At 40.2% G+C, this 13293-nt stretch overlaps 1 protein-coding gene across 1 annotated transcript; it reads right to left on the bottom strand.

Annotated features, from left to right (window-relative positions):
- Positions 1 to 10360: 10360 nt before the first annotated feature.
- Positions 10361 to 12872, bottom strand: LOC131251726 (subtilisin-like protease SBT1.4). Its single transcript, XM_058252638.1, has one exon. It carries the CDS (start codon positions 12834 to 12836, stop codon positions 10569 to 10571), a length of 2268 nt encoding a protein of 755 aa, XP_058108621.1. The 5' UTR covers positions 12837 to 12872; the 3' UTR covers positions 10361 to 10568.
- Between the last annotated feature and the right edge of the window lie 421 nt (positions 12873 to 13293).

Raw genomic sequence — 13293 nt, 5'->3', positions numbered from 1 at the left:
TCAACTCGATTTGAACCATCCATCGTTCTCTTTATTAAAAACTACATATTTTTAATAATAATATCGTCTAATTAGTGCAACCCACCAGATTGTCAGATCAATATGATTGTTTATGATTTCAATGTAGTTCATTCCCAACAATCGGACAAACCAACTAGATAAGATCGCACATTTGGTGATTCAGCATGATCAATAATACATGATAAATTTAGAATATTAATTAGATCGGTGTGGCCCATATGATGGTCCAATCAAACTAAAATTTCAGGTCTCAACCTCTCTAGTTCTTAAAAATACAATGATCGGTATCGATCTAATCATACGCATCAGGATAGCCCAGTATGATTCTCTGTGCTCAGTCACAAAAGTACTTGCATAGAGAATTGTATCATTCCTCTAAATATCTCAAAGACATCCATGCAATGATCGAATGGTTGATCAGAATTGTTCCTTGTACAGATTTGATAAAAATATCCAATATTACTAAGAATAAAAGAAAGGACAATGGAATTATTATCGATCAACATAGTCCACCAGATGATCGGATTTATCTGATACTTGAAATCATTGCATGTTTCGATCTCAGAAACCTGATGGATCGTATGAATCGAATCATCTATGTTCATAAATCAATGAATAATTCCCAGCGCAAAAGCAAAAACTATCATGCATTGCATTTAAATCATTCTCTTGAAACAATGTAAAAGCCTATGATGGACGTTTAACTAATCCAAACTGTCCATTGTGTATATTAGCATATATTTACAATAAACCAAGTGGAAGAATTAGATTACCAACATGTTTAGTTTGACCTTAAGGGTTCCTTCTCTCTCTCTCTCTCTCTCTCTCTCTCTCCCCCCCCGACTCTTTCTTTCTTCCAAGGTAGAAATTTATTTATTTATTTTTTGTTTTATCTCTTTGAGTTAAGAGTAGGAATCTCTCTTCTCATGTCGAAGTTGTTGGGAGAATGAGACATACAAGGGTTGTTACAAAACGTCTTTCTATGTTTTTAACGTATGCACTCACACCCCCACACACATCGACACACCACAATGGGTTCTTGATGTAGAGCGGGTCGCGGACACTTTGATGTCCAAGATGGGCCAGAGAAGGCCCGATCAAAGGCAGAAGCCATCAAGACTATTAGAACCTTAAAACAGGCATATCTCATAAATCGGAATGAGTTACTCGATGTACCATATATGATTTTGGGGTAGGACAAGCTACTTTATGCCGGGTTGCCCACGCCGAATTTGCGAGATTCCATCATATCGATGGTCGAATTCTATGTTTAGTTTCATTTTTATTATAAATAGTAAGTTTTAGTTTAATTAAAACTCCTCATCCGTTGGGCTTTAGGAGTTGTGTCCAACATGAAAAGTTCTTAGAATAATTAGAAGAATAACATTGTTAAGCCACATAGGAGACTTACTATAAAAGTAAATTTACTATTTATAGTAAGTTATGAATTTTTAGGAGTTTTAGTTATAGTTTGCTTTTGATTTCTCTTTTATTGCTTGGTATCCCTATTTAAAGGGTTGGGAATTCATTTATTTTACTGATCAATTAAAATTTGAATTTATTAGAATTTATTTCTATTTTCTTGCTTTCTTTCATCGTGGATTCGAGAAGTCTCTATGAGGAGTCCAGAGAAGTTCCGTGAATTTGGAGTAGTTATCCTTGAGGAAGACGATGATTGACCTCATCACGTTCATCCTTATGTCAATTGGTATCAAAGCAAGGACTCCCCTCGGGCCGATGACAAACAATAAAGGTATAAACAAAAATCCCGTAGACGGTAATCGAAGGATTCGTTATCTTTCCGAAAGAATGGAAGCTTTCCACTGGGAGAGTCGGTTGACTATGCAAGGGCTGCAGGCAATTCTCAACTGTATTGCAGATGCGCTAATTTTGCCTCGAGCTCAAAGTGATGCTCAACTGCCTGTGGTTGCTGTACAACACAACCTCGATTTCTGCAAAGCATCATCAGATGATGATAAATCGCAAGCCACCACTTTGATTATAAGGAAGCTGTTATACGTGCCAAAGGTAGAAATAGAATTACAGCGAGATAACATCTTTCGAACGAGGTGCACTGTAAGCATAAAAGTCTGTAATGTGATCATCAATGTCAGAAGCAGTAAGAATCTCGTGTCGAAAATAATGGTGAAAAAACTACAATTGAAAAGAGAAAAATATTGATCTTCGTACACGATTGGATGGATCAAGGAGGTTAACAAAACAGAAGTAACTGAACAATGTATTATTTTGTTTTCAATTGGTAAAAATTATAAGGATTAAGTACTTTGTGACGTAATCGATATGGAAATTTGTCACATGTTACTTGGTCGACCATGACAAAATAATATTAAGGTTATTGCTACGCATAAACGTCAAGATAACATATTTAAATTTACTAAAGATGGTAGAAAGATTAGCCTCCTCCCTATGAGAGCAGAGAACCAACCCAAGACTTATAAAGTGGAGGAACAATCTCTCACGACTGAACATGCTTTTGTTAAACAATCTGAGGAAACAAGAGATATATACGCATTAGTTGAAAAGATAGAATATATGGAGCATGTGAACATCCCAAAGGCTTTGAAACCAGTGTTGTAGGAGTTCAAGGCGATTGTGCTTGATGAACTCCGCAATAAATTGCCTCTCATACAAGATATACAAAACCACATTGATCTTGTTACAGGGATAAGTCTGCCTAATTGCCCACATTATCAGAAGGAATGTAAGATCTTGAAGGTAGAAGTGAAGGAATTGATCCATACTAGCCAAGTCAAGAAGAGCATAAGTACATGTATTGTGTCAACTCAAGAGCCTAATGTCAAGTACAAGAAAATGACTAATAAACATTGGCATCAAAAAGTTATCTCGGAATCATGACCTAAATCTCTTGAGTAACTCGATGATGAGTTTTTTCTAAGAGGAGTCTGATGTAGAAAGCGTTACAGATACATTCCTAGCATAGTTGGACCAAAAGAATGTGGACCGTAAATTGATCATAACTTTTGATCCGGGTATCATTACGGCGCACCAGACGAAGTATCGTGAATCAAAGTAGCATGAGAACTCAAAGACAAGTTCTTTTGAAGTGGAGGGTACTGGTGTAGAGTGGGTCATGGATACTTTCATGTTCAAGATGGGCCAAAGAAGGCCTGATCAGAGGCAGAAGCCATTAAGACCATCAGAATGCTAAAATACGTAGATCTCGCAAATCGGAATGAGTTACTCAACGTACCATATATGATTTTGGGGTAGGACGAGCTACTTTAGCCAACCAACATGGCTATGCGAGGTTACCCATGCCAAATTTGTGAGATTCCATCATATCGACGGTCAAATTCCATGTTTAGTTCCGTTTTTACTATAAATAGTAAGTTTTAGTTTGATTAAAACTCTTCATCCGTTGGGCTTTAGGAGTTGTGTCCAACATGAAAAGTGCTTAGAATAATTAGGAGAATAACATGGTTAAGCCATATATAACACTTACTATAAAAGTGAATCTACTATTTATAGTAAGTTACGAATTTCTAGGAGTTTTAGTTATAATTTGCTTTTGATTTCTCTCCTATTGCTTGGTATCCCTATTTAAAGGGTTGTAAACTCATTTATTTCATTGATCAATTGAAATTTGAATTTATTTCTATTTTCTTACTTTCTTTCCTCGTGGATTTGAGAAGTCTCTGTGAGGAGTCCAGATAAGCTCCATGGATTCGGAGTAGTTATCCTTGAGAAAGACGGTGATCGACCTCATCACGTTCATCCCTGCGTCAGTTCTTGAACCCATGATTTCGTGTTGAAACTCTTGTGAGTCTACCACTTAGGATGAGTAAGGAACCCCCATGGTGAAACATCTCATCATAAGAAGAGTCATCCTTTTTTTTTTTCCTTACCATCCAAACTGGCTCTGAGATAAGTCAAGAGTCTAGCTTTTGGATTTAGGCCACAAACGGTTTATTTAGTAGGTATCTTTTCCCACCTTAGGAATGAAAAAAAATAATAAAAAAAAATAAAACATTTCAACCCATTGATGATCCAAAGTTATGTTGAACATTCATTTTAAAGGAAAAAAAAAAAAAAACTAAAATTGCCAATGGGTTGAAATAATCCAATTGAGAGCTTTCTTTGTTACCTTTTCACCATACATTCAAAGGCTAAAGTCAGAACATATCATATTGCAATGCATTGGGATTAGGCAAGCTTCAATTGATGAATGAAGGTATTATGGAACTAAATGGATGACATGCACTATGCACATGAACCTTCTATAGTGATAAATTTTGTTCTCAAAAATTTCTTAGTGAATTTTAAAATTTTGTTTCTCTCGATATTATTAGGAAAATTTTGTAGAAAATAAAATAATTAAAATATTCATAATAAAATAATAAATAATTTAAAAAAGTTTAAAATAGACATTAAATGATTTATTTGAATTATTAATTAAAATTTGAGTAGAAATAACGATAAGTTGATATGAAATAAAAATAGAACCGTCGAGATCCCAAAGATATCATGATAATCAAAATTTCGTGGATGTTATGGTATTTTAAAAATCTTACAAATTTTATCATATGGAGCCCTCTATAATTGGCAGAAACTATATCATTTGATTAAATCCTCATATGATTACCATGATATTTTAACAATCTTGATGAATATTTGTCACTATTGAGTATTAATAAGATTCAAATGTAAAATTGACTTTTACTATATCTCATAAAGCATCTTAGCCTTGTGTCATAGTTATAAATGAGAGAAACCATGAAGTGTTAATGTGAGACTATATCAATGAAGTTACAGTGTAAAATTATACAATGGGAAATTATATACTGGAAAACTATATATATATATATATATATATATATATATATATATATAATTTTTATTCTAAATTCATAGGAGGAAATGAATTTTTCTAGGGCTAGGACCTCCATCTTGGAAAAAAGAAGAAGAAAAGAAACTACTATAAAAACATGGACCTCCAACCCTATGTTTTGGGCCATTATTTTGTCGGACTCAATCAAACATTTTTAATTCCATTTATGTAGGCATAAAAATTCCAATATTCCAATCATGACACAGACTTACATACTCTTCGAATCAAGTAGATTTTATCTTTGCAAACTTGACTGATTAAAACTCACTATATATATATATATATATATATATATATATATATATATATATATATATATATGGTCCACAATAAAATATGACCATCCATTTGATTCTACACCTTAGATCTGTCTTCTGTGTGTCATCACTACAATGTGATCATTTATGATCTTCCCCCCAATCCATCTCCGTGATTTGATCTTAACTTGACCACTTTGCCAACATGTTTTTAATCCAACCAAATATGTAAACATGACCTTAAGAATGCAAACTGAAGTAGTGTCTCCTCATTGTGACCTTACATGTAGTAGAGTGTAATAAGGACACAAAAGCTACTTACACTATTAGCAACTTATACAATGACCGGACTAGAATCGATTTCGCTTCACGCCTACCTTGATTCACACATTGTGAATGATCATGTATCCATTGTCCATGTGATCTTCACGTAACATACATTCGATCAACTAAAGATCAAGCTTACACTTAGCAGGTATTCATTGTCCATGTGATCATCACACAACATCCATTCAATCAACTAAAGATCAATCTTACTCGATTTGAACGAGTATGGAGCCGATTGTGCCGATCTGTATGAGATCTCATCCTAATCATCTCATAAAACAGGACAAACCTACATCTAATATATATATATATGCATCTTGATGTGCATTATTTTATTTGTGCATACCTATACATTGATCAACACCGTGTGAAAAGTAGACCTAGTCTTTAATCAAAGAACTGGGCCAGGGATTGGCTTTGGCCTAGATAATTGATAGGCGAACGGGCCTGTTGAGCTAGTAGTGGAGGCAAATCTTCAGGGTGGCCTATGGAGCTCGGCCCGTTTCTGAAGCGTTTTTGGACTAAGATAAATTGGGGAGTGGGTCGTTAGAAAGTGTTACCACTGAAGTAAATGGGCCATCATCAGGTTGAGCTGCCGAACCCAACCCACTTATATAGTGGACTAGGCTAGGTGACCTGACACAAGCTGGCCAAAAACTCAAAACAAATTAATAGACTAAGTATAGATACGTGCATATCATCCATTGATTGTGGGTCTTTGTTGATGGTGCTGGCCCATGAATGTAACTTTTGGTTCATGACCTATCTATGGTGCTGGCCCACTAACGCATGTGTAGCTTTAGATGGCCTTTGGTGTTCCTCCCGATCTTGATTCAATCATCTCATCCGTCTTCTCCTGTTCAGACCAGATCCCAGAGTGCAGGAATTAGGCCAGATGCTGGACACGTAGGCGGCCACGGAACTTGGGAGTGTGGGTGGTGCCCAGGTGGTGGATCTGTTCTAATTGGACGGAGAGGATCCCAGGGAACTCTCGGAGAGTGACTGCCTGCGATGGGGTGAGGTGGACCACAAAGCCATGGACGGCGTGATCATAGGTGTAGAGGATTTTGGTGGGGTGGGGGATTGAGGAAGGGTCATGAGGCTGGATGAGTAGCAGTAATGAGTTTTTGATGTAGAGCAGGTCACGGACACTTTCATGTGTAAGATGGACTAGAGGAGGCCCGATGGGAGATGGAATTGATTAGTTCCACCGGAACCTTAAAACAGGTATATCTCGAAAACCTGAATGAGTTATTCCACGTACGTATATGATTTTAGGTAGGAGAAGCTACTTTAGCCACCCAACCTGGCTACTGGGTTGCCATGTCAAATTTATGAGATTCCATTAGATCAATGGTTAAAAATCTATTTTAATTTCGTTTTTATTATTTATATCTATAAATAAATAGTAAATTTGCTATTTATAGTAACTCACATTTTTTTGGGGAGTTTGAGTTGGAGTTTGATTGTGAAACTTATTCCTAAGTTTGTATCACTATTTAAAGAATTGTAAATTCATTTTTATCATCAATAAATTTATTTTCGAATTTATTAGAATTTGTTTCTATTTTTCTTCTGGGATCCGTGAAATTTATGTGAGTAAGCTCAGTGGATTTCAAGTAATTATCCCCTTGAGGAATCCGTTGATAAACCTTGTCACGTCCATCCCTGCGTCAGTTTTGAGTAATAGAAGTGAGCTATTATACTCACAACCGGCCTATAAGCATGTGCTGCTTTTCCATTAGAAAAATGAAAATGCAAAAAAGAAAAATTCAAGCATGCGGGGTTAACGTACGTGGGCCATGTGGTTGATCCGATCATCATTTGGAGGGTTGAGATTCATCCAAACACTCGGACACGTCCTCTCCGTCTGCTGTTATCATAGAACAATTATGCGGTCCTGAAATGCATAGAACTTATGAGTCAACTCGAAACTATGCCGTCAACTCACCCGAGTCCAATTTCCAAGTCAAGACGAGTCAAATTACTTTCTTAAGTATGGCCAGTATGTAGACTCAGGCAAGAACTTAAGATTATATGATCAATGAGATTTTTAAGCTATATTGATCAAAGCTATCCATACTGTAGACCTCATCATAAAATCAAACGGGGTTCATCAAGTAGACCCGCTTGTCTACATTAGTGAGCCTGACACTTTGCAGGACTGTCTATTGGATGGACCACACCTCTACCGGTGGGTGTGATCAACCCATAAGGAAATGACTGAATAATGGACCATGACATGCTTCCAGCGTGGCCTGTCTGATAAACGGTTAGATCTCACAGTACACCCAAGCAAGGCAAAATGGCATGCATGGATGAGATCTCCAGTCATCTGTATACACTATTGCTCAGTCTAACGTCGGTGAAGCTGCCACATTCAGGCCAATAGTCCAATTTAGCAGTTGACTATCTTTTATAAAACTTACTTAGATGGTAAATTACATAAGTAACGTACTGTAAAATGTAAAGAATATAAATTTCAATCTGTCTCTTGAAAATATAATTTGCACTGATATTTCCTATGTTGGGTTTATCATAGTAAAATTGTAATAATAGTATTTTTACATTACTTTAATGTTAAATCATTAAAAAAAAATACATTAATATGTATGTTTGGATGAGAAATTTTCATTGTAACATAATGTAAAGTTTTAATGATTATGAATTACCATATTGGTCCTAAACCATCAAATCATGTACTTAAACAATCTTGGTAAAATCATAATAATGGTTCTTCTACACTGCCTGTGTGTGCCTGAAATTCTAGACGGATATCCATTGCAAAGCTAAAGTAGTCCCTACCAAGTGCTTTTAGGCATGATTTCGCGTGATTTCAAATGCTGCGGCCCACCTGAGTTCTGGATTCCGATGATTTTTAGTATGAATGTCCATCACACACCAGAGTGGGGTGCACAGCTCAACCTTATGGGAAGCTTCAATGAAGTCGACCTTATAGAACCTTAACGAGTCATCCTGATTCTGGATCAACCCAGACCCAAGATCAAGTTTCCCAATGAGTGAAGTTGACTTTGTCCAATTTCAGGTAGATCCAGTGAGTTTTAGTAACTATGGCATCGGCCACATTCTCAATGCAGTTGTGCTCGCACGCAGCAATTTCCTTGTGCAAACGTTAGTCAAAACACCAAGTTGAAAATTTTCGACTCAGTGAGTTGGGAAACTGAGTCGAATCGAGTCGAGTTTTCCAGAAATGGGGAGACAGGAGCTCGTGGATTTTCAACCACAATGCATAGGTGGGCATGATTTGGAGTTATTCTAGGCCGGTGAGATTCCTTTGCTAGTTCGAGGATGATGACCATGTGACCCACTCAACTCCACCTAATTATTTATTATTCACGGGACTCATCTGATAATGAAGTGGGGCCCAACACCAGAACTTTCAATTCACCCGACAATGAAATCCCGGCACTTGGCGGAATTTAGTATGCACAGCCAGTCACATGTGATGATTCCTTACATCCGTAGCTTGTAGTTAAAATAGTGGGCCAGGTCCAATTCCAATGTTTCTCCAAGTTTAAAGTATAAATCGAAACGTGGGTCCCACCATGGGGTTTTAGTAACATCCAGTCCGGCCATCTTTGTGGCCCCTAGTATTCTCCTTGGACCCGAAAAGAATAAAAATAAAAAAATAAAAAATAAGGCTTATACAAGATTCAGGTGGAATGGGATCCCCACCATTGAAAACCTTCTGGATCATTAGTCTATGAGGAATGGATATTATCCAAAAATTCAGGCCGTTACAAAACTCAGATGAACCACCACACGTGATTTTAGAGGTTTTAGGCGTGATTTTACATGTTGTAGCCACTTGATCTTTGGGTCAACCTCTGATTTGGGATCCAAATAGAATAAGAGCGGGACACACATGATGAATGGATTGGATGTTATTAAAATATCGCAACCTAAGCCCCACATGTCAATTTGTAGATTAAGCTAATCTTAGAAATGTATTTTAGATCGGGCTTCATAATCACAATTATAATAAAGGTTATCCGGACAAAGGCCTGTCAAATACCGGTGCACGCTCCCAAGCATTCCCCACATGGGACTAGTCAGAAAAGAGCCTGTGGTGTCCCCCCCTCCATACAAGTTGAGGCTCCGAGGGTCCCACCATGATGTATGGGTTTATCAACACCCTTCGTCCATTTTGCCAAATCATTTTAGGAGATTTGTGTTCATTCACTAAAATGAAGGGGGAAAAACTAATGGACAGCAGATATAAGACAAATACATCATATTGGGCCTCACATAGGCCAACACATGAAAACACACACCGCCGCTTGGCATGGTGTTGGCGACACCACCCATGAGTGTCTGAAGTAGGGGCATCAATGAGCTGAGGTTTGGGGCAGGGCTAGCCAATTGGATTAGAGTATAAGCTCAGGATTGGTAACTTTAAAATTAGGTATATATAATGTAATTTCTTCTTCACTCAAAATCTGTACTACTATTAATTTAAAAACAAATACAATTTAATTAAAAAAGTCTTTTAAAAATTCTTCCTCACTAACCATCTCAAACCAGTCATAACCATACTTCCAGTCGTCACTTGCCAGCCAGTGGCTGGACTCAATCAGTCCGTACCAGTCACCCCGAGTCGACTCACACGACTGGTTTTCTTTATCAGCTTAAGGGTATCAAAACCGTACTCATTTTCTTCGGGTTTCTCATTTTTTCGCCGCATTTTTCACGTTTAACGTTCATCCAACGTGGACCTTTATAGGTCACAAATCACACGGTTACTACTGCCAGATGAGCCCTTTGCTGTGGGCCATGGCCGATCTACGGTGCTGAACAGCCCCATATCGAACACGTGACAAATGGAAATAGTCTACACTCGTAGTTTGAAAATCACAAACACAGATAAAACTTAAAAACGAGTCTCTCAATACCTCCCATTTTTTTATTTATGCTACACATAGGTTTCGCGGGTCAGACTTTTTGAACCACCAGTTGGACCCGGTTACGATAGACCCGCTGAAAAAAGCGGGTCCAGTCGGGTCCGGTTCTTAAACCATTGAAAACACCAATACATCATTCCGATATGGACGTCTTGGATTGCATCTTCTAATTCAAATAGAAGATACCGAGCTTGGGCTCCAGGTAATTGCAATGGGACTCCGTACAACATGGGCCCCATCAATCCACGTGATCGAACCAAACCCCGTGCTGGCCGTTGGATCGGCGATCGAAGCAAACGTGATCACATATGATAAGCTTTGGTTTTGTGCACTAAACACAAGCTTACTCGGCGAAACGCTGATCTGAACCGTTGATGGGCCTGTAATGTTAGCCACATAAACAGATCCTGCCACACCAACGTTAGTAACAACCCTTCGACGCTGAACTACATCTCTGTTGGATTTGAAAACCACAGAGAAAGATGGGTAGTTCAGATCTCCAGGACTGGCCATGGATTTCGCCGAGCAGTCGGTGGTGGCTTTGTCCTTGACGAAAAGAGAGATCTGATTAGGTCCATATCCAATGGCACAGAGGAATGCCACGTAATCATCGGGGGTGATGTCGTAAATCAAGCCTGGATTGAGGGCTTTGTTAGGGTCCACATGTCCGGCCCCATGAATGAACGGTGTAGATTCGGCGCCCGTGCCAAGATCTTCAAAATTCTTGCCGGAATTGTCCACGTTGTATGAAGTTGTCATGAGGGCGGATTTTATAGCAGCTGGGGTCCATTGAGGACGGGCTTTCCGTACCAACGCGGCTAACCCACTTACATGAGGACAGGCCATCGATGTACCAGATTCGATGCTGAATTCAACCCGTCTCGTGTCGATTTCCTGACCGGTCGGGCTAGTGAACCCGGTCCAGCTAGCTAAGATGTTGACGCCGGGCGCGATCACATCCGGTTTGAGAATCTCCGGCACGATTTTGGTGGGCCCGCGGCTGGAGAACCGTGCAACCTTCGGAGAGGCTGGTGAGGTGCTGATCACCGTTCCTTTGAATACGATGGTAGCGGTCGGCGACTTTTCGGATCTGATGTATTTCCGGATGCTGGCGCCTGCGGTCTTGCCTACATTGGTCGCAGGAAGAACGTGCTTTTCTGCAGTCGGGAGTTCGTTGTAGCTGTCGACCATGATCATCCCAGCTCCGCCAGCCTGTTGGACTTTAACACCCTTCTCGATGACTTTTCCATCACCATCGTCGCTGCAGAAGACGATCTTCCCTTTGACTGTAGATGGTGTGAATCTCATACATGAAGCACCGTTGATGAGAGGGAGATTAGAGGAACCGAGCGGATCTCCGCCGTAAAGCGACACCCCGCTGTAGGTTGTACCGTCTCCAAGAACAACATCGGCGGGGAATTCTCTATCGACCGTTGAAGCGCCGACTGTGAGAATCCACGGTGCGATGTTCATGACACTGCTAGGAATGGGACCGTCGTTTCCAGCTGAGGCGGAGACAAGGACGCCTCTCTGTACGGCGCCGAATGATCCAATGGCAATCGCCTCTTTATCATAGCTTTGAGCAGGAAAATCCAAGCTGACGGAGAGAGAAATTACGTGGACGCCATCGGAGACAGCTTGATCCATGGCCGCGAGTATATCCGAATCGAAGCAACCTTCTAGCCAACAGATCTTATAGGCAGCAATCCTCGCTTTGGTCGCCATTCCTCTCGCTTCGCCGACGGAGAGATTATAAAATCCGGCACCTGTTACAGCAGCTCCTGCAGCTGTCGATGCTGTGTGGGTCCCATGGCCTTTGGTGTCTCTCGGTGATCTTGATTCGACGGTCTCGTCCATCTTCCCTTCTAAATACTCTTCATAGCCGGCGTAGTAGGCTTTTGCCCCGATAAGCTTTCGGTTGCAGGCGGTGGCGGGGAAATCAGGGCCGGTCTGACATAAGCCTTTCCAGCTGTCGGGTACGGGTGTGAGTCCGGCGTCGGAGAAGCTGCGCCGTTCAGGCCAGATCCCAGTGTCGAGGAGACCGATGATGATATCATCTGCGTAATCGGAATTAGGCCAGAGGCCGGAGATGTCGGCGAGGCCTAGGAATGTGGGAGTGTGCGTGGTGTCTAGGTGGTGGATCTGTTCTGATTGGACGGAGAGGATTCCAGGGAGATCTTGGAGAGCGGCTGCTTGGGATGGGGTGAGGCGGGCTGCAAAGCCATGGATGGCGTGATCGTAGGTGTAGAGGATTTTGGTGGGGTGGGGAGATTGAGGGAGGGTCATGAGGGTGGATGAGTACCAGTGATGGTGGGTCATGAAGATGGCTGGTTTTTGAGATTTTGAGACGTGGACAATGTATGTGGAGTGGTGATCATGTGAATGTACGGTGGAGATGAGAGAGAGGAGAAGGAAGAGGAAGATGGAGGAATTTCCCATGATTTCCTTCTCCTTTGGAGTAGAGCTGATGAGTCGAGTGATGCAATGCAGCTTTATATTCACATCTGGCAGAAAAAGCAGAGATTAAAAAATACAGAAAAAAAAAAACCCCAAATCAACGTGGCGCACGTGGTCGATCTCATCATGATTTGGAGGGTTGAGATTCATCCAAACAGTCGTACACGTCACCCTTCATTTGTCGTTACCATGGAATAATTATTCCCACCCCAAATGTAGAACTTATGAGTCGACTCGAAATTAGACCGAGTCGACTCGGGTGGGCATTATTTCCGAGTCAATCTGAGTCGAATTACTTTCTCGAGTATGGTCAGCAATCACACTCGGGTAAGAACTAAGGATTACATGATCAATGAGATTTTTAAGCTAATATTGATCAAAGCCATCGATACTGTAGATCTTGTTGTGGAATCATCATGTGGGCCCCACTGTCTACATT

Source organism: Magnolia sinica, chromosome 7 (assembly GCF_029962835.1).
Source record: "Magnolia sinica isolate HGM2019 chromosome 7, MsV1, whole genome shotgun sequence".
Taxonomy (NCBI): domain Eukaryota; kingdom Viridiplantae; phylum Streptophyta; class Magnoliopsida; order Magnoliales; family Magnoliaceae; genus Magnolia; species Magnolia sinica.
This window is presented reverse-complemented; position numbering and strand designations above follow the sequence as displayed.

Coding starts and splice junctions, on each gene's coding strand:
- LOC131251726 (XM_058252638.1), bottom strand. CDS start 12,836: ATGGGAAATTCCTCCATCTTCCTCTTCCTTCTCCTCTCTCTCATCTCC.